Source organism: Balaenoptera borealis (genome assembly GCF_965194805.1).
Source record: "Balaenoptera borealis genome assembly, chromosome: 15".
Taxonomy (NCBI): domain Eukaryota; kingdom Metazoa; phylum Chordata; class Mammalia; order Artiodactyla; family Balaenopteridae; genus Balaenoptera; species Balaenoptera borealis.
The window spans coordinates 69,204,599-69,226,917 of NC_138871.1; the positions used below are offsets into that span (position 1 = coordinate 69,204,599).

At 38.6% G+C, this 22,319-nt stretch overlaps 2 protein-coding genes across 6 annotated transcripts in view; one reads left to right on the top strand and one right to left on the bottom strand.

Annotated features, from left to right (window-relative positions):
* The first annotated feature begins 729 nt into the window (after positions 1-729).
* On the top strand, positions 730-21,049 carry TRMT61B (tRNA methyltransferase 61B). 5 transcript variants are annotated; one of them, XM_082356781.1, is made up of 7 exons: positions 730-2,490; positions 7,195-7,297; positions 10,014-10,204; positions 17,947-18,038; positions 18,749-18,975; positions 19,692-19,769; positions 20,745-21,049. In XM_082356781.1, exons 1-7 carry the CDS (start codon positions 1,705-1,707, stop codon positions 20,876-20,878), a joined length of 1,611 nt encoding a protein of 536 aa, XP_082212907.1. In that variant the 5' UTR covers positions 730-1,704; the 3' UTR covers positions 20,879-21,049. The 5 variants fall into 5 exon arrangements, with proteins under 5 accessions (XP_082212907.1, XP_082212908.1, XP_082212909.1 ...); XM_082356782.1 differs by having other exon boundaries at positions 18,749-18,948; XM_082356785.1 differs by lacking the exon at positions 20,745-21,049 and adding an exon at positions 19,853-20,282 and having other exon boundaries at positions 1,713-2,490.
* The window catches only part of SPDYA (speedy/RINGO cell cycle regulator family member A), a gene marked incomplete at its 3' end in the record, with an annotated part of 31,208 nt that continues 29,050 nt past the window's right edge, over positions 20,162-22,319 (bottom strand). The window contains exon 6 of the mRNA XM_082356864.1: positions 20,162-20,250. Coding sequence (XP_082212990.1) covers positions 20,162-20,250 — 89 coding nt within the window. The remainder of the gene's footprint in view (positions 20,251-22,319) is intronic.

Consider the following 22,319-nt stretch of genomic DNA (forward strand, 5'->3'; position numbering starts at 1 on the left):
GTTTTGTTTTTTCATTTTTAGGATTAAAAGAGAGAAGTCCTGATAATGGAGTTTATGATGGTTGATGTTTTAGAAAGCACAGATTAGAAAGAATTTATGTCTTTGAAAGTAATAACAAGACATTTTCTCAAATTTAAACTGAATTCGTAGCTCTGTGAATGTATTCCGATGTTAACTCTGAATTCAAATGTACTGTTGACTGGCCTTTGAGAAGGGGTGTTACAGTACAAAGAGCATGGAGTGCTGAACCAAACTGACCTAGATAGAAACCCTGTCATGTCACTTGTCAGCTATGGGCTGTTGCCCAAATCATTTAATCTCCTTGGGTCAGTTTTCTTACACGTAAAACTGGAATACTTATTTCTGACTCAGGATTGTTGTAAACTTAAATGAAATAAATATCTAATGTGCCTCGTTAGACCAGGCACATTAGATATTGCCAGACCCTTAATAAACTTCTGCCAGTTGAATTAATATTAAGCAAACAGGTTAGTGATATTCAATGTTAAATGAGATTTTGGACTCTATAGATAACTTTTTCCCAGTTTTTAATTATCTTTTGTTTTATTTTTAGGACTAAATAAATTCGTTTTTATTTAAAAATTTGGGGGGGGGAGGTGCCAAAACCTGGGAATAAAAATTTTTAAAGAGAGAGAATTAGAAAATACAGTCAATGCTCTTTTTGTTTTCTTTTTTTTGGCTTAAACAACAGAATTAATTTTCTCACAGTTTTGACAGCTAGAAGTCCAACATCAAGGTGTTGGCAGGTTTGGTTTCTTCTGAGGCTTCCCTCCTTGGCTTGTAGATGGCCATCTTCTGCCTGTGTCTTCACATGGTCTTCCTTCTGTGTCCTAATCTCTTCTTACAAGGACAACAGTCATATTGGATTAGGGCCCATTCTGGTGACATTTTAATTTAATTACCTCTTTAAAGACCCTATCTTCAAATACAGTCCCACTTTGAGGTACTGAAGGTTAGGAATTCGATACATGAACTTGGAGGGGATGAAATGGAGCCTATAACACCCCTCTACCCCGCCACCCCTGTTTTAACATCGGCCTTTTCCCATTTTAAGATAATTTTATTTAGTTTTGGGGAGGGTAAAACACTTAGTTAACTATTATATTTTAATGATTAAAAACAACTCTGTAAAATGAGCACACAGTGAATACAGTCACTTTAATCTAGGGTCGCCGACTCTGGGCCTGGGGAGGGCATGCAGGTGGTCAGAGCCCAGTCAAAAGGGATTTGCTAGGACTAGGGGAAGGAGGCGGTCAGCTGGGAAAGAAGCTCCAGTCAGCGGGTGGCACGTCCATCTGCAGTCTATAAAAACGCATCTCGGGGCCAGTTTTACTTATGGTGACCGAGTGACGTTTCTGTTCCTGATTACTAGCGAGCTAACTAACCCTGGTACAGGACTTCAGCTTAGACAGCGCTTTGACAGGCTGTGTCTCTCTTAATCCTCTTGTCCCCGGACGAGGCTGGTGGAGATTTGTCAGCGGTAAATTGTTTACTCTGCACACATTCCAAGAGGAAAATGGGCCCCTGCGCGGGAAAGAGACCCACTCCCGGGACAGTTACGCAACGAGGACCTCACGGATCCCCGGGCTGCCAACTCGGCCGCTGCGCCCCTCCACGGGACGCAGGCGCTGTAGCGGAGTTCTTCCGGCGAAATAGCTGTCCAGCCCCCAGGCAGCTGCGTCAATGCTGCGCGCGGCGAGAGGCGGAGCCTCGGCCCTGCGTCACTCGCCTGCGACTGCGCCTGCGCGGGTAGTCATGCTGTCAACCAGGCGCCTGGGTCTGGTCTTGCTACCGCTGAGGCGTCTCCGGAGGTGCCCAGGGTTCGGGACCTGTCCATTCCTGCGCTGCCTTGGGCAAGAGCCCTTCGAGAGAGCCCGGTTATTATGTTGCAAATTCTCGCCTAGAAACGCGCGAGATGAAGAAGGAGAGCGCGAGGCGGCACAGAGGAAAGCCCCAGACGCAGAGTCGCCTCCATCTCTCCCTCCGCGCGTCCGGGGACTTGGGACCAGATGTCTTTCGTCACTGGAAAGCCTCAGACTACCGACGCCGCGGAAGGAGTCACCCCCTCGAGAGCGCGAGGGCTCGAGTGAAGACCAGGACCAGTCGGGTCCCGCACGCCAGGGATCCGGGGGTCCCTCACTGCCCGCCTTGGCCCAGTCTGCCACCAAGGATGACGAACTTCACGTCTCCTCTTCCTGTTCAACTACCCGAGAGGTGCCTTTTCGGGCTGGGGAGCTGATTTTAGCTGAGACTGGGAAGAGAGAAACACAATTTAAAAAATTATTTACGTTGAGCAACGCTGGACACTTGACTAGTAGCTGGGGGCCAGTCCCGTTCAGCGAGATCGTGGGGAAGTTCCCCGGCCAGATACTGAGGAGTTCCTCTGGTAAGCACTTCATGCTGAGGAGGCCAGCATTGGAAGACTATGTATTACTGATGCAAAGAGGGCCTGCCATAACATGTCCTAAGGTAATGCGATGGGAGTTAGGTTCATATTGGTTCCACCAAGAGCAAAACGGATGCAGTACTACAGACCTGATTAATGTACTTAAAGCACATCTCAGCACGTTTCAAGTTTTTTAAACTTTGGGTTTATTTATTTATTTATTTATGGCTGTGTTGGGTCCTCTCTTCTGTGCGAGGGCCCTCTCCAGCTGCGGCAAGCGGGAGCCACTCTTCATCGCGGTGCGCGGGCCTCTCACCATCGCGGCCTCTCCTGCTGCGGAGCACAGGCTCCAGACGCACAGGCTCAGCAATTGTGGCTCACGGGCCCAGCCGCTCCGCGGCATGTGGGATCCTCCCAAACCAGGACTCGAACCCGTGTCCCCTGCACTGGCAGGCAGACTCCCAACCACTGCGCCACCAGGGAAGCCCTCAAGTTTTTATTCTCACTTTTTTTTTAACCAATGGCTATGACTTTTACATATTTTATGATTACTAATTTTAGGAAGAAATAGCCAGATTTTAATTTTAACTTGGGAGCCTCGATTCTCTGATCTGTAAAGTGATTTACTATACAGAGTGATGTGGACTCACTAGGCAATAAGAATGTGTATTTATTCCCCATAATTCTTAAGTTTTCGAGTTCAGCATTCAAGAGAACGTTGAACTTTTGGGGACAATTTTTTAGCACCACTGTGGCGATATTTTAAGCATCATTTAATCAGGCATGTTATTAGAGGTATATTTTGTCAACAATAGATATCTCACTATGCTTTTTAAAATGTATTTTTTAATTTATTTAATTTATTTTATTTTTGGCTGCGTTTGGTCTTTGCTGCGCACGGGCTTTCTCTAGTTGCGGCGACTGGGGGCTACTCTTCGTTGTGGTGCGCAGGCTTCTCATTGCGGTGGCTTCTCTTGTTGGGGAACACGGGCTCTAGTAGTTGTGTCACGCGGGCTCAGTAGTTGTGGCGCACGGGCTTAGTTGCTCCGCGGCATGTGGAATCTTCCCGGACCAGGGCTCGAACCTGTGTCCCCTGCGTTGGCAGGCAGATTCTTAACCACTGCGCCGCTAGGGAAGCCCTCACTATGCTTTTCCCATTAGAAAAAAAAAAATTTTATATGAAAACAGCTAAAATTAGACACTAAACATAAAAGGAATATTATTTATAAGTAAATTACCTACCTAGTTCCTTGTTACAATCTTATGCTAATCATCCATTGCTAGTGGTTTATTTTAATCATTAGTCACAGTCACTGTCCTTGAGCAGAATGCTCCTTTGTAACAACTTCTCCTCCTAGTCCTAGATGAGGAATCATTATTTCTTTAGTAAATACTCGCCTACCTTATATATTCAGGGCAGTATTTTAGGGAGGTGAAGTGGTGAACCACAGTCCTTGCTCTCAACATAGACCTTATGTACTAGAGGAGGTGACAGGGAACAAACAAATAAATGAAAGAATTCGATAATTTCAGGTAGTGCTAAGTGCCATGAAGACAAGTAGATTAACAATAACATTGTGTTGGGTAACCTGGGGGAGGAGAATACTTTATGTCAGGTGGTTAGAGAAGGTCTCTGAGGAGGTACATTTGATAAACTAACTAAGGAAGAGCCAGCCTTGCAAAGATCTAGGAGCAGAGTGCTTGCAAAGGGAAGAGTATTGCAGAGTTCCTGCTGTGGGCTGAGTGGGTTAGGTGAGGGAGAGAATGGTATGAGATGTGCTGTGGTTGGAGATATGAGTATTTTATTCCATGTGCATTGGGTGACTGTTGGAAGGTTCTAAGTAGGAATCCAGTCTATATATATATATATTTTTTAAATAAATTTATTTATTTTATTTATTTATTTTTGGCTGCTTTGCATCTTCACTGCTGCGCGCGGGCTTTCTCTAGTTACAACGAGCGGAGGCTACTCTTCGTTGCACTGCAAGGGCTTCTCATTGCGGTGGCTTCTCTTGTTGTGGAGCACGGGCTCTAGGCATGCCAGCTTCAGTAGTTGTGGCTCACGGGCTCTAGAGTGCAGGCTCAGTAGTTGTGGCACACGGGCTTAGTTGCTCCACAGCATGTGGGATCTTCCGGGACCAGGGCTCGAACCCACGTCCCCTGAATTGGCAGGAGGATTCTTAACCACTGCGCCACCAGGGAAGTCCCTCCACTGACTTTTGAAAGCTGGTCTCCTCCGTAGAATTACGTAGTTTTATCTTAATATTAAAAGTTGGTCTGAGGGAGCAATTTTGCATAAACTTCCTAACAGTTATGTGTAAAGTGTGAACATTTCACAGGGGTCAATATCAAGCACTTTTAGGTTTGGGGTAGAAGTATAAGTGGCAACACTCCCTAAATTTTTATTTTTATTTATTTATTTATTATTTATTTATTTAGGCTACGCCCTGTGGCTTGCGGGATTTTAGTTCCCCGACTAGGGTTTGAACCTGGGACCATGGCAGTGGAAGTGCCAAGTCCTAACCACTGGACCGCCAGGGAATTCCCAACACTCCCTAAATTTTTAAATTAATCTTTTCTGCTGATTTGCATGTTTGGAATACTTATATAAGGACCATTGGAGAGTAGAAATTGTTGCCACTTAAGACTAAAGTGCAGCCCAGTTATTAAAACCTTCTGTTGAATTAGTTAGGAAAGAGATTAAAATTCCTGCCAAGGAAAAAAAGGAAAAAGTCTGAAAAGATTGTTTGAAAGCCTAAAGTTTTGTTTTTTGTTTTTTTTTTTAAAGGAAGTCCTTTATTTATTTATTTATTTATTTTTGGCTGTGTTGGGTCTTCTCCTCTGTGCGAGGGCTTTCTCTAGTTGCGGCAAGTGGGGGCCACTCTTCATCGCGGTGCGCGGGCCTCTCACTATCGTGGCCTTTCTTGTTGCGGAGCACAGGCTCCAGACCTGCAGGCTCAGTAGTTTGTGGCTCACGGGCCTAGTTGCTCCGTGGCATATGGGATCTTCCCAGGCCAGGGCTCGAACCCATGTCCCCTACATTGGCAGGCAGACTCTCAACCACTGCGCCACGAGGGAAGCCCAAGCCTAAAGTTTTAAAATGTATAGATAACTCAATAGTAGAGTGATATTTCATAACTTCAGAGGAGTCTCCCAGTAGCTTCAAATCCCTTTTGGAAAGAGGCAAGGAAATGAATAAATGCTATTCCCACCCCAGTTTTGGACTGAAATTGCTAGGATGTGTAAAGTGGGCTCCAACCTCATTCCATGGAGACCAGGTAACCTGAATGGCAGGAAGCAAAAGTTAAAGTGTGCTAAAGTTTTTTTAAAATTTTATAATTCTAGTCTTATATGAAAGAGCCAAGGAAATAGAACTGCCTTCTCCAGGGCATTTCACTGAAATGGCTACTGGAGCTGCCTCCCACTCCTGTGTGAAGTTATCTGTGCCCCCTCCCACATCTACTCCCACGTGCCTGGCAGATAGGAGAGGATATGTATGTCTGAAAGACTTTGAATTTGTTAATGAAACTTTTTGACTAATACACCTTAAGAATTATGTGTCTCAGTATCATTTGGTTCAAGCCTTAGTCCATCATTTCAGAAAATACATTTTGGTTTTTAATTGGGTAACTGTACCTGTTAAATAGTTTCTTATGCATCCAAACCTATATTTAATACACAACTTTGTTGTGACTCAACAGAGGATCCTAGAAACCCTCCTATTTCTTTTAGAATTTTCACAGCAGCTTTTGCCAGAGAAGGAAAAGATAGTAAAACCTTACCAGATGTGCTGCTTATTAGCAACTTCGAAAGGTTTGTTATTGGGGGGATGTTGAAATAAATGCTAACATTTAAATTTTTCTCCCTCTATAGCATTTGTAATATATAGTGAAATGATCAACAGCATGGTTAGGAGATGTTTGGGAGTTCAACATCAGTTCTACCCCTGACTTGCCCACTTGATTCCTGGCTGTGTGACTTTGGGCAAATTACTTTTTTGATTTCTCATCCTTATAATGGGGATGGTGATAACTTTTCTCATATTATTATTCTGATTAAACAAGATAATGTTTGAAAGCAGTTTGCATAGTTGACAGAAGCCTGGCACCTGGTGAAGTTTCAATAAACAGCTATTACTACTATCATCCATGATATTTCTGTTAACAAAACAATTCTTTAGTTATGAAGTTTGGCAAGTGAGTCCTTCTGTCTATTCCTGGTATCCTAATTCTAAATGAGCATTCATCATTTCATGCAGAGATTATGTAATAACTTCCTAACTGGTCTTTCTACCTCTAATTTTTTTCTATTCTAATACATCCTGTATTTGTCTCACAGATTAATCTTTATAAAATGCCATTAATATTACCTCAGTGACATGCCCCAGTTACTTACCAGGTTAAGTTCAGATGCGTTAGCATGGATTCAGGTCTCTCCTTACCACTCCCCCTGAGATGGGCAAACCTGTTTCTACTTTGTGACTGTTTCCTTAAATTCTCTATGTCTTTAAGCTAGGGCAGTCTGCTGATTGCTCCTTTCTCTGAGCTCCTATTCTTACTTATTTTCTGTAATTTCAATATTATACTGAAGTGCTTCTGTATTTGCTACCTGATTCTTGAATCTCTCGTTTCATCAAGTAAAATATAAACTTTTGGTAGGCAGGGCCAGAGTTTAATCCTTTTTTATTTTCACTTCTTTTCTCCAAGTCCAACATAGTGTTTGTAAGCCTAGGTGCTTAGTACATATTTATTGGTCGCAGAGTCACTCATCCTGTATTTCAATCATAGGATATGAATATGATACTGTTGATGATGAATATCCACCCAGGTGATACTGTTTTGGAAGCTGGCTCGGGCTCTGGTGGAATGAGCTTGTTTTTATCAAAAGCAGGTAAGAGATTGGGATAAATGAGTTGAATTTAGATGACAAAGAAGACATTCAATCTGTTCATAATAACGGGAAGTTAAATAGATACAGATGTTTCAGAAAATATTCACATAACTTTGTGATAGAGAGCATTCTCCTTGAAATCAAATGTAAGCAACTGTTTTTCTTTCCATTTTGTACATTTATTCAAGTCATTCTCTGTCTAACCCTCTCTCTGTTTGCTTTCTGTTGCTCCCTCCACACTTTTTTTTAACTAAATTTTTTATTAGAACATAACATAGCTACAGAAAAGTACACAGATCATAAGTGTATACCTCAATGAATTTTTATATCGTGACCACACTCACGTAGTTATTACCCAGATCAAGATAGGGAATGTTATTGTACCATTGAAACCTCCTCAAATGCCTTCTCAGTCCTTATCCTACCCAAAGGTAGAAGGTAGCCACTACTCTGACTTTTATGACCATTGATTAGTTTTGCCTGTTTTGAATCTTACGTAAAAGGAATCCTGTAGTGTTGTACTCTTTTGAATCTGGTTGCTTTCATTCATCATTCTGTTTGTGAGGTTCAGCCATTGCATGTAGCAATGGTTATTTCATTTTAGTTGCCATTTTTGTAAGTAAAGCACAGTTTATCCATTCTGCTGTTGATGGGCATTTGAGTTGAACATTGTGAATAGTGCTTCTCTGAACATTCTTGTACTTGTCTTTTGTGCACACATGTACATGTTTTTGTTGATAATAGTGCCAAGTGAATACTCAGTATGAGAGAATATAGAAGGAGGAGGGCTGTCAGCTGCTGGAGAAGAGTCATATACTATCAGGGGCAAAGAATTATTTTTGCTGTTCATGAATAAATTAATGCGTAATATAGAACTATTAAGGTAAAGCTAGATCATGAAGAATTTTCCTTTCTTTAAGAAAGTCTCTAAATATTGTCAGTTGGTAAAAGTACTGCTTGAAGGTAACACCTAATCAAAAATCAAGAGGTATATAGTAAACATAAATATCTGTTCATGTTCCCACCACTTGATTTCTGATTACTGTTATTGTAGTTGATTATTGCTCCCTTTGACCACTTAATTCCTCTGATTGTCAGGATTGCTTTGGCTTGTTTGGCTGCCTCTGCAGTGTTCCCTTTCTCACCTAACAATAGACAGCATTCTCTTTTGGTAGATTTTTTTTTTTAATCATTCATGTTGGTTTTATTAGTGCATTCTTTTTTAGCTAATAAACATTGTTAGAGCAGTTGTAGGTGTATGTGGGTAGATTTTATAAAGATTACATATAGACATATATTGAATTAAACTTAAACCTTTTGTTTTTTGACCTAATGTCATCACATATAAACATAATCCAACTTATACTGGGTCAGGAAGTTCATTTTGGGCTCCTCACATCTTTTGTTGGACTCTTTTCTGTGCATAGTTAAAGGCAGCCATTTCTTCACAATCTGTGACCGATTCCTAAATACATTTGACAAAGTGAATTTATAAAAAATTTGTGAAACAGGAGGAATGTATTTCTAATATCTATAGTGTTGGAGGAGTGTCATGGCATAAATAATCCCAAACTATGAGTGATCAAGAAATTATTGCTATTTACCTTCAGGATGGATTTATTTTCACCATAATTTTCTTTTCTAAGTGTTTAGCTTATGCTACTGTTAACATTAATGTTTATCCCTTGAGAACATGATGACTTACAGCTGGACTGAAATTTTAAAGAGACATGCTGCAATTTAAACTCTTCATTTTAACTATAGACTGATTGATCTGGGACAGCCTCCAAATGGTATCAAATCACCTCATATAGAGGTGGGTAGAAAATTAATTGCCGTAAGTTAAAATGTAGTAGTTTTCTGTGAAACTGCAGTATTACTATGATAAATAGTTTGAAAGTTTTTCAGACACACACAAAAGTACAAGTATCTTTTAAGTATCTGAAAGGCCTAACTTCATCCATAGCAAAAGACATGCAAATTAAAACTACAATGATAAACTATATGCAATTTTTAGATTGACACAGATAAAAAGTTTGGTAACTCTTTGTTGGAGAGAATATGGAGAAATAGGCACTCTAATACATTGTTGGTCGAGTGTAAATTGGTGTCATTGTTTTTTTGGAGGACAATTTGGTAATAATTTTCAAAATAAAAATATTCACATATCCCTTGAGTCAGCAATTCCATTTTTAGGACTTTATCCTATAGATATACTGGCTCATGTGTACAAAGACTTAGGCAAAATAATTTTTATTGCAATATTGTTTGTTATAGCATGAGACTAGAAACAAGCTAAATGTTCATCAGTAGGTGACTGGTTAAATAAACTGTGGCATAGTCATACAATGGAACATAATAGCTGTTTAAAAAAATGCAGTAGATCATTAATCACTGAAATGGCATTGGTAAATAAGAAGGAAGGTACAGGACAGTATATATGATAGGTAACAACGTGTGTTAAAAACAGAGAAAGATACTTGCACACTTGTACTATAGGCAACGACTATCTCGGGAAGGGTAAATAACTACGGTGGAATGATTGTCTCTGATCAGGGAGACTGATTGGGTATTTGGGATAGGGTAGAGACTTTTGTAACCTTGAACTATTTGAATTATTTTTTCACATCCATGTAATATCTTTGCAAAATAAAATTTTGACATTCTTTATGTACTGATTAATACTGTGTAGTGTCATAATTTTTTTTTAATTAAGTTGGATCACTAGGACGAGTCATAAGTTTTGAAATTCGAAAAGACCACCATGAACTGGCTAAGAAGAATTACAAACACTGGCGTGATTCATGGAAAATGAGTCATGTAGAAGAGTGGCCAGACAACGTGGATTTTATTCATAAGGATATTTTAGGAGCAACTGAAGACATAAAATCTTTAACATTTGATGCGGTAAGTTTTCTAAAGTGAGTCCTATGATATTACCTAATACTGAGTACAAAGAAAACAAGGGCCACACTTCTTTTATATGGAAAAGGATCTTCCTTCATTATTTGCCCCATTTCTATCTCTAAGAGTGGGAGGAATATTTTCCTTTAATATCATGGTGGGATTTAGAGCAGAGAGATATACTGAATTAGCTGCCAAAGTTGTTAATAAATGTGGGGTAATGATGAAATACTAGGAGGAGTAGTTGAGCATCATGAACTTCAACATTTCTAGGATAAAGGAATAATAATTTGGAAGCAGCATTGGGAGCATACTGAGCCCCGCACCTGACCTCATATTGTGAGATTTGGGGGAATAAATAGCCTCCATTTTTGAGGGAAGAGGCAAGAGGCATCTTTTGACAGTTAAAGTCAGGATGTAGAGGAGTGTTAATTAAAGATGTTGAGGATAGAGGCATATTTATTGTGAACAAAGCTCCAGAAAGTGGAGTGGAGGGATTTGTGAGGAGGTGGAGGAGTGGGAGGTTGAGTTAGGGGAGGAGAAGCAGAGTATTATGAAGATAAAAGGATAGATGATGAGAGAATGCCATTTTAAGCTGTGAACAGTGATGGTGGAGATGTGGGCCATAGTGCTATTAGATGACCTCAAAGTTTCAGAATTCTAGTTTAAGTTGCCTTATCCTTGATGATGCCATTATCAGTTCATGGCTTGACGCTATGGACTGAGGTCTGGGTAAGAAGTCTTCTTCACTTTTCTTTCTTTTTTTAAAATAAATTTATTTATTTTATTTAATTTATTTATTTTTGGCTGTGTTGGGTCTTTATTGCTGCATGCAGGCTTTCCCTAGTTGCAGCGAGCAGAGGCTACTCTTCATTGCGGTGCACCTGCTTCTCATTGTGGTGGCTTCTCTTGTTGTGGAGCATGGGCTCTGGGTGCGCAGCCTTCAGTAGTTTTAGCACACGAGCTCAGTAGTTGTGTCTCATGGGCTCTAGAGCACAGGCTCAGTAGTTGTGGAGCACGGGCTTAGTTGCTCCGCGGCATGTGGGATCTTCTGGACTAGCGCTCGAACCCGTGTCCCCTGCATTGGCAGGTGGATTCTTAACCACTGTGCCACCAGGGAAGTTCCTTCTTCACTTTTCTTAATTGGCTATTAGAAACTTAGATTATTTTAGGAACTTTATAAGGGAAACTAGGTGAGAAATGAAGTAAAGTTCAAAGAGGTGATTTTTATCGGGACTGGTTCCTATCTCTAATATAACAAAAGCCAATAGCTACAGTGGCACAGCTTCCTGGACACAAGGACCACAGTTTTGTTTTGTTTTTTCTCATCCTTGTTTGGCTTGCATATTATATAGCTCAATAAGGGCAGAAAGAGGACTTGTTCTATGTAGGCCATCCATAGGAATTTCACAGATACCTGGGAGTTTAATTGGTCATCAGAATTTTGCTTGATGAGCATGAAACACAACAAAGGATTTTAACAGTATTGTTACAACTTTGTGGAAACCTGCTGAAACATCCATCCCTGTTCCAAAGGAAAGAATACTCCTTACTAGATTTTTTCAATTGAATCTCTCTTGAATAATAGTGTCAGATGAATACTCAGAGCATATAGAAGGAGGAGAACTGTCAGCTTCTGGGGAAGAGTCATATACTATTGGGGCAAAGAATTATAGTTGGTGTTCATAAATAAATTACTCATAATATAGAATTATTAAGTTAAAGCTAGATCATGAAGAATTTTCGTTTCTTTAAGAAAGTCTCTAAAAATTGTCAGTTGGTAAAAGTCCTGCTTGAAGGTAGCACTTGACCAAAACTCAAGAGGTGTATAGTAAACATAAATATCTTTGGGGGAGAAGATGTTTATTTATTTATTTTGTTGAAGTATAGTTGATTTACAATGTTGTGTTATTTTCTGGTGTACAGCAAAGTGATTCAGTTGTACATATATATACATATTCTTTTTCATATTCCTTTCCATTGTGGTTTATTACAGGATATTGAATATAGTTCATACAGTAGGACCTTATTTATCTATTGATATTTTATATATAGTAGTTTGTATCTGTTAATCCCAAATTCTTACTTCATCCCTCCCCCCCCCTTTCCCCTTTGGTAACCATAAGTTTGTTTTCTATGTCTGTGAGTCTTTTTCTGTTTCATAAATAAGTTCATTTGTGCTGTATTTTAGATTCCACATATAAGTGATATCATACGGTATTTATCTTTCTCTTTCTGACTTACTTCACTTAGTATGATAATCTCTAGGTCCATCCATGTTGCTGCAAATGGCATTATTTCATTCTTTTTTATGGCTGAGTAGTATTCCATTGTGTATATGTACCACATCTTCTTTATCCATTCATCTATCGGTGGACATTTAGGTTGCTTCCATATCTCGGCTATTGTAAATAGTGCTGCTGTGAAAATTGGGGTGCATGTATCTTTTTGAATGGCAACTCTACTTTTAGTTTTTCAAGGAACCTCCATACTAGTAAACATAAATTTCTATGCATGTTCCCATCACTTGATTTCTGGTTATTGTTATCCTAGTTGATTATTCCTTCCTTGACTACTTAATTCCTCTCCTAGCTGCCATCTCACCTCCTGGGCCTTCACACTTCCAATCCATTCTCCTCATCTTTAGACTAATCTAGTTCTCATACTGTCACTCTCCTGCTGAGAAACCAATTAGGAGCTTTTCATTCAAAGATTTATGGTGTCCTTCAGAATCTGATCTCAACCTTCCTTTCTTTAGCTTTTTTACATAACCTGCCTATACTCCTGCCATCTCAAATGAGGGTAGATGAATAAAAAAGGTGTTGAACCACAAAGACAAAGAGAACAGAACAAGAAAAAAATGGCTAATAAAAGATTTTAATACATTTTGTAAACAACCTAACCATCAAAAGAGGAATGGACATGATGGAATACTAACAATGGTATTATTTAACATAGTGAAATAAATGTACTATATCTACATCAATAAATCTCCCTGAGAAAACCATAATTCAAAAAGACACATGTGTCCCAATGTTCAATGCAGCACTATTTACAATAGCCAGGGCATGGAAACAACCTAAATGTCCATTGACAGATGAATGGATAAAGACTATGTGGTACATATATACAATAGAACATTACTCAGCCATAAAAAGGAACGAAATTGGGTCATTTGTAGAGATGTGGATGGACCCAGAGTTTGTCACACAGAGTGAAGTAAGTCAGAAAGAGAAAAACAAATATCGTATATTAATGCATATATGTGGAATCTAGAAAAATAGTACAGATGAACCTATTTCCAGGGCAGGAATAGAAATGCAGATGTAGAGAACAGACGTGTGGACATGGGGGGAAAGGGGAGGGTGGGATGAATTGGGAGATTAGGTTTAACATAGACACACTACCATGTGTAAGATAGCTAGTGAGAACCTGCGGTATAGCACAGGGAGCTCAGCTCGGTGTTCTGTGATGACCTAGATGGGTGGGATGGGTGGGGGATGGGAGGGAGGTCCAAGAGGGAGGGGATACATGTATACATATAGCTGATTCACTTCATTGTACAGCAGAAACTAACACAACATTGTAAAGCAATTATACTCCAATTTTAAAAAAAAATCTCAGACATAGAACTTAGTGAAAAACGAATTATTCAAGAATAAGTATGGAATGGCCACATACATATAAAATTTTAAAAACAGAACCATGTATTGTTTGTAGCTATATACATATGTTGTAAAAGCATAAAATTATTTGGCAACATTACCAACTTCAGGACAATGATTATCTCTGAGGAGAGAAAAGGAGGGAGTGAATAGAGGGAAGTAAGTTTTGGAGTTTATTCAGCCTGGTTCACTTAGGCTCCATAATAGCCAATATGACCTTGGGTAAATTACTTAATCTTTCTGTGCCTCAGTCACCTCATGTATTAAACAGGAATAGTAATCAGTAATAATACCTATTTCATAGCGTTGTTGAGGATTAAATGAGGTGTTTCTGTAAAATGCATAGAACAGTACCTGATATATAGTAAGCATTAAATTAATATTAGCTATGATTTTCATCATTATTAGTTTTCTCCTATTCCCTTTTCTCTACCTGTTTATTTTATTTTTTAAAATAAATTTATTTATTTATTTAATGTATTTATTTGGCTGCATTGGATCATTGTTGCACACGGGCTCTCTCTAGTTGCAGTGAGCGGGGGCTACTCTTTGTCGCAGTGTGCGGGCTTCTCATTGCAGTGGCTTCGCTTGTTGTGGAGCATGGGCTCTAGGCACGTGGGCTTCAGTAGTTGTGGCACACAGGCTTAGTAGTTGTGGCTCGCGGGCTCTAGAGTGCAGGCTCAGTAGTTGTGGTGCATGGGCGTAGTTGCTCCGCGGCATGTGGGATCTTCCTGGACCAGGGCTCGAACCCATGTCCCCTGCATTGGCAGGCGGAGTCTCAACCACTGCACCACCAGGGAAGTCCCTCTCTACCTGTTTAACGTCTACTCTTCCTTCAAAGCTTAGATCAAAGATTGTCTCCTCCATGGAATAGACCTTAATCATCTAAGTGGAGGATTATCATCTTTCTCTGAATTACTGAACTTTCTTGATTCAGCAAACATCTATTAGAGACCTGCTGTGTGCCGTGTACTATGCTAAGACAAAAATGAATTAATACATTTTTTTTTTTTTACCAATTGTACTTGAACATTTGTTACTTTTTTAAAAAATTAATTAATTAATTAATTAATTATTTTTTGGCTGTGTTGGGTCTTTGTTTCTGTGCAAGGGCTTTCTCTAGTTGTGACAAGCATTGGCAGGCGGATTCTCAACCACTGCGCCAGCAGGGAAGCCCCATGAATTATACATTTAAAGGAGCTTTCGATATAGAAGAAAAGGTAGACATACAAACATTTATTAGAAAGACTCAGAAGCATGAAACATTATGGCTGTAGAATTGGGTCTAATGAGGAGATGAAGCTGCAAATACAGTCATGAGGGACTAGATAATGAAGAACACTTGTGTGTATATCAAGCTAGGACATGTGGACATTATCTTTTAGATAATGGAAAACTATTGATGAGTTCTTAAGTAGGGGAGTAGAATGTCCAGATTCCTGTTTCAGAATAATTCTGGTGAAAGAATGGAATTTACATAGTCTATGTAGAAAGCTATTGTAATGTTTCAACAAGATATGATGAGGTCCTGACCTAAAGCATTAGCAGTAGGATGAATTTGAGAAATACTAAGAGGTAGATTTGTAGGACTGGATAATTTTAATCCAAATAGAAGCATCAAAACCCCACAGATTCTCAAAAGAGAATTCAAGGTAAAGAAAATAGTGACTCTAAGTTCCTGGTTTGAGTGGCTAATGAATGGTAATGTTGTTAGCTGAGCATGGAGCTTTGGATTGGCAGGCTTCTTGGTAGTCTTATTTTTGGTCCTTGTTGATAATACGCTAAATGTACAGTCACAGAAACCAATTTATGTCCACACTGTTGGCCCTTTGATTAGTCATTGAGATCTTTACTTGGATATCTAATAGGCATCTTTTTTTTAAAGTATTTATTTATTCATTCATTCATTTATTTATGGCTGCATTGGGCCCCTTTTGCTGCACGCGGACTTTCCCCAGCTGTGGCGACTGGGGGCCACTCCTCGCTGCGGTGCGTGGGCCTCCCATCACGGTGGCTTCTCCCATTGTGGAGCACGGGCTCCAGGTGCATGGGCCTCCGCAGCTGTGGCGAGCGGGCTTAGTTGCTCCCAGCAGCTGTGGTGCATGGGTTTCAGTAGTTGTGGCTCACGGGCTTAGTTGCTCTGTGGCATGTGGGATCCTCCCGGACCAGGGCTTGAACCCGTGTCCCCTGCACTGGCAGGCGGATTCTCAACCACTGTGCCACCAGGGAAGCCCTAATAGGCATCTTAAACTTGTGTCCAAATCTTGAATTCTCGAATATTTCTCCCCAAGCTTATTCTTCCCATTGTCTTAAATCATTTTCCTCAATAGTAAATGACATCTCCATTCTTTCAGTAGCTTAGGATAAACACATTGGATTCATTCTCACTTCTTTCTCTCACATCCGACAGACAATTCTAATTCTAATTGGCTCTGTGTTCTCATCACATCCAATGCTATTTGCTACTGCAAGTCACCATCATCTTTCCTTGCCCAAGTCAGAATGTACTTAATGCCACTGAATTGTACACTTGACATGGCAACTTTATATGTTATGTTTATCACATTCAAAAAAGTTTAAAAAGTCAGATCATGTCTCAAACTCTCCAGTGACTTTTCTCTTCCTGAGTAAAGTCTGTGAGATTCTGCATAATCTGTCCCTCCCCATGCCCACCACATCCCCACCATCTGAGAACTCTTCTTTTACCACTTTCCCACTTTTGTCTCCACTGCAGTGACTGTGGCCTTCTCAGACTCACCAAGTATCCTACAGCCTCAGAGCATTTGTATTTGCTGTTCTCTCCATCTGGAGCATACTTCCCCCCTCAGTTTCCACAGGGTAACCTTAATCATTTTCTTTAGGTATCTTCACTGACCAGCCTCTGTATAAAATAGTACTTCCTTCCCCTGCCCTGTCATTCTATCCTTCATATCCTCCTTTATAATCCTGTAGTTCTTCATGTCACTCATTACCCTCTGAATTACATATTTATTAGATTTTTGTTTACTGCCTATTCCTTAATTAGAATATAAGTTCCTATGAAACAAAATAGAATATAAGCTCCCATTATATTTTTACCACTTAGCAAGATACTTGGCACATGGTAGATGCTCAGTAAATATTTGGTGAATAAATTAATAATGAATGATGACCCATTATTACTGTTTTTTTTAAACACGTAAACAGAATAATTTCTAATTTAGTAAATATAATGATGTGCCAACTACATTAGATTTCTAGAGTTATCTATCAATAAGTCACTTTATTTTCTATTTGACTGTATTTTTGTTTTCAGTGAATTTTTTTTGTAATTTCATTTACTCTTTGCATTCATTCGACATCTTTTGAGTACAGCCCTGTATTCTGCAACTGAATGAAGAGTAAAGAAATAAGGGACATGATTCTTGAATTTTAGAATCTCTAAAATTAATATTCAAAACTTTTGAACATAAAAATACATATTTGAGATAATGTGAATTTCTATTGCCAAAAGCTGAACTAAAGCATTGAAACTTTACATATACAGTTGACCTTTGAACAACATGGGGTTTAGGGGCACCACTCCTACGTGCAGTCAAAAATCTGAGTATAACTTATAGTCGGCCCTCCCTATCCATGGTTCCAACATATCCAGGGTTCCACATCTTCAGATTCAACCAACCGCAGATTGTGTAGTACTGTAGTGTTTACTATTGAAAAAAAATCCTTGCGTTAAGTGGACCCGCACAGTTCAAACCCACGTTGTTCAAGGGGCAACTGTGTGTGTGTGTGTCTGTGTGTCTGTGTGTATGTATGTATGTGTATAAAATATAGCTAAAGATTCCTGTATTATCAATATTGCCAAGTACAAGACATGCCATTACAACTTTTATGTAGTCAAGTACTAAGACAAATTGTATAATTATAAGTATGCCTTTTTGAGAGGGGTAAAATGACAGTCATTAGTATTACATTCTAAAAAATGAAATACTTTAACTGGGTAATTGCTTTCCCAAAGTGTATCATTTCACCTCAATAAGAAAAGAAAACACATGCTTTATTTAAACAAAACTCAGTCTGATTCTCTTTCCCCCACTACAGGTAGCTTTGGATATGTTGAATCCTCAAGTTGCTTTGCCTGTTTTATACCCAAATCTTAAACAGGGTGGTGTATGTGCTGTATATCTAGCAAAGTGAGTAATGTGACTTTTTGGTAATGTTATTTTAAACACAGTTTTGTTTTAAGTGCTAGGCTAAAGTGTTCATTTTGTAACTGAGTTAAGTGTATATGTTATCTCGTAAAACTGTTATGATGGGCTTCCCTGGTGGCACAGTGGTTAAGAATCCGCCTGCCAATGCAAGGGACATGGGTTCAAGCCCTGGTCTGGGAAGATCCCACATGCTGTGGAGCAGCTAAGCCCATGCGCCACAAGAGAAGCCACCGCAATGAGAAGCCCGCGCACTGCAACGAAGAGTAGCCCCCAATCGCCACAACTAGAGAAAGCCCGCACGCAGCAATGAAGACCCAATGCAGCCCAAAATAAACAAATTAATTTTTTAAAAAAGTCAAAAGAAAAAAAAACTGTTATGAAACAGCATATGTCCCAAATTCAGTTATATTGCTGTTTAAATCATCCTTTACATAAATGGTAATATAAGATGCATATTTCTTCTGACAGTTTAGAAGAAAAGTTTTTAAAAGTGTAATGTGAACAATGATGTTATAGTCTCTTTATTGTTTTTACTTAGTATTCTCCTCTTATGTGCCCTAACTTGCATATTTACTTTTTTTCCCTTTTGATTTAAGCATAGCATTTAAATTGGGGTAAGACGTATAGTGAACTTAAGTATAAAGTTATTGTTGTGGTAGAAATTTAAAGTAGATTTTTCACTTTTTTGAAAGCATCACACAGGTTATTGAACTTTTAGATGGAATTCGCATCTGTGAACTTGCCCTCTCATGTGAAAAGATAAGTGAAGTTATTGTCAGAGATTGGTTGGTTTGCCTTGCAAAACAGAAAAATGGAATTTTACCTCAAAAAGTGGAACCTAAAATCAACACAGATTTACAATTACATTCTCAAAAGAAAATTAGAATTGAAGGTGAGATGTTTCAAGAAGATGACCATGGTGAGCTTCAGTTTTATTTTATGCATGTGTTTGCAATAATAAATGGAGAATACATTCCTGAATGTATTGGGCAATACATTATAAAAATATTTCTCAGGGATTTATTATGTTTTTCCTATAGAAATTGAAATGTGGTATTTATTCTGTTAAATTAAAATCTTTTAAGAGACAGAATCATGACTTTTCCTGCCTTTTATGTAAAACTCTGATACCTTTGAAGAACTGAACTTCTTATAATATTCATATTTTACTTGTGACAAGGGGATTGGCTTATGAAATACTTTAAATATACTAAAGAATGTTTTAAATTTAGATCAGTGATTATCACTGAAGGGAAAGAATTTAATAGGACCCAATATGCAAATAGCTAATATTCCAAAAAGCAACTTCTAGGAATTTTTCAAAGAACTAAATTTAGGTCCTTGTTGTATGTACACATTACTTAGGCCATAAACAAGTTTTCAGACATCCATTGATTTATGATATGGGCTTATCCATTTGGTTATAAAACCATATATAGGTTTATCATGTCATCCTTGGCAAGTTGTTTCTGTAAGATAACTGTCAGAATAGCTCCAAGACAAATGCTAAAAAGAATAAAAGTCTGAGAGAAAAAAACTTACAGGAAAAGGACAGTAATTTGTTTTTTAACAATTTTGTGAACAAATTATGAAATATTTTACGTAGCTTACAATACATATTTTGTTCTATAACAGAAGAATCACATTCTGATTTTCCCTATGGATCATTTCCCTATATTGCTAGACCTATACACTGGCAAACTGGTCATACAGGTGAGTAATTTTTTCATGCTATATTACATGGTGTTTTCTTCTCATAATTGCAATGACCTTACCTTTTCCTCCCCTCAAATTAGCTTTTCTTGTCAAGTTGAGGAAGTGCAAACCACAACTTAACTGAGTACCTCAGATGACAACTGATTTGAAGATGTGAAGAAAAATATCAAAATAGAACTTTGTATTGCAAATCACTACTTTCATATATTGGTATTTTTAGCTACTACTATGATTTGTATAACTTTTACATGTAATTTTGAAAAGTAACAAAAGCTAGAGAAAGATGTGTAACATTTCAAAACTGCTTAAATGTCCCATTTTGACACTTGTCTTGCAGTTAGTTTGACATTTTGTAGTTAATGATTCCAAGTTGGTTTAGTTGAGCCATCTCATTCTTCACTTCCTGTAAACCACTCCATAGATTTGTCTTTCTTCATGAAATTAGTTTTCTTTTCTTTGTTTGATTGATGGTCATTGGCTACCAAAATAAAATATGCATTTTGAGATAAATTTTAAGTATCTGTGTATTTTAAGTACATATTTTAATGGCTTGTACGTGTCTTAAAAAATAACAAATCTGGGCTATAGTAAATAATAGGGGGAAACTGATAAGAATAACTATCTTAAAAGTTGTAACAAAAGATGTAGCAATTCTTGAATCTCTTATCTTTCTCAGAATCATTTTAACAGTTTGAAAGAACATCAGAATTATTCTGTTATATAAATCAAATGTTTGGGGAGTTCCCTGGTGGTCCAGTTGTTAGGACTCGGAGCTTTCACTGCTGTGGCCCAGGTTCAATCCCTGGTCGGAGAACTAAGATCCTGCAATCTGCATGGCGCAGCCAAAAAATAATGTTTGGAGAGATACACTTTTTATAAATATGAATTAATTAGGACTAGGGCTTATTATTATTCATAGGCACTATGAATAATGTTATTTAGCATTTACCATGTGCCTTACATTGTTTTAAGAACATTATAGGGCTTCCCTGGCGGCGCAGTGGTTGAGAATCTGCCTGCCAATGCAGGGGACACGGGTTCGAGCCCTGGTCTGGGAGGATCCCACATGCCGCGGAGCGACTAGGCCCGTGAGCCACAGTTGCTGAGCCTGCGCGTCTGGAGCCTGTGCTCCGCAACAAGAGAGGCCGCGGTAGTGAGAGGCCCGTGCACCGCGATGAAGAGTGGCCCCCACTTGCCGCAACTGGAGAAAGCCCTCGCACAGAAACAAAGACCCAACACAGCCATAAATAAATAAATTAATTAAAAAATAAAAAAAACATTGTAATATCTTTTTATTTAATATGTGTAGCTCATCCTTAAGATTATCCATATTTTACAGATAAACATAAGCTTATAGTTATTATTTAAATATAGATGTTTTATAGGTTTTGAAGTAGTAGAGCCTGGGAGGATATATGCTACTTATCCCTTAGGCTAGAACTACTTAAAATAATGTACATATTCTAAATAACATTTTACATATTTTTCATTCTGTGGAAAAATTTAGTCTAAAATCTCTGCCTTTTTAGACTTTACAGCCTATAGTAGAGATAGACATTAAATATTCACACAAATATAAAACTAAAACTGTTATAAATACTTCAGAGAAGTACAGGATTTAGTAGAGGTTTTGCTCTGATCAAGTAATTACCTGTGCAAGTGTCAATTGAGCTGAGACCTGAAGGGCAGGTAAGAGTTAACTACAGCAGGGAAAATGAGAACAAAAAAGGCGAGTGATGAGGTTGACTGAAAGATAGGTAGGGGTCAGGCCATGGAGGATCTTGTAGATCTGTTAAGGAGTTTTTCTATCCTAAGAAAAATGGGGTGCTATTGAAGGATTTCTTGAAGTAAGTGGTAACATGCTTAGATCTGTGTTTTGAAAAACAATCACTCTGGTTGCATTTGGAGAACTGATTGAATCATAAGCGGAGTAGTCTTCTGGTACCATTTCTGAATGGTAAGTATCCGAACACTCATACAATAATAATGGCTTTAAAGTTTTCATAACATTTCCAGATCTATAGACGCTCTGATGTATATTTTTAGATTCCATCATGGAATACTCCCCTTTCTTCTGCCTTTCTATTTAACTACTAGTGAAATTCTGTCCTTCATTTATTGTTTTGAATGCAGGCCCTAATTGTACTTCTTGGAGAAGGGGCTGGCTTAAGAGCAAAGAAAAGTTGTGCCTTCTCCTATTTCATGTAGAATAGTTTCTGTTCAGTACACTATGCTCAGTAGATGTTGAACTGAACAAGAGCTAACAGTGTCCCTTCTAATAATGAGTTGAAAACCAAACTATATAAGCAAATAAACATTTATTTATATAGTTAATCAAAGTCCAGCTTAAGCCCTTTATCCATCTCTCCATTGAACACTAAGCATGTTTATAATCTGGCTTGTGGGACAGGTGCCTTCTTCTAAAGTTAGCTTTCTATGTTCATGTCTGGTTCTCATTTACCATAATATAAACTCCTAGAGATTTGTGACTGGTTCACAACTGTCTTCCCAGTAACTTCCAGAGGCCCTGACTTTTCCACCCAGTAA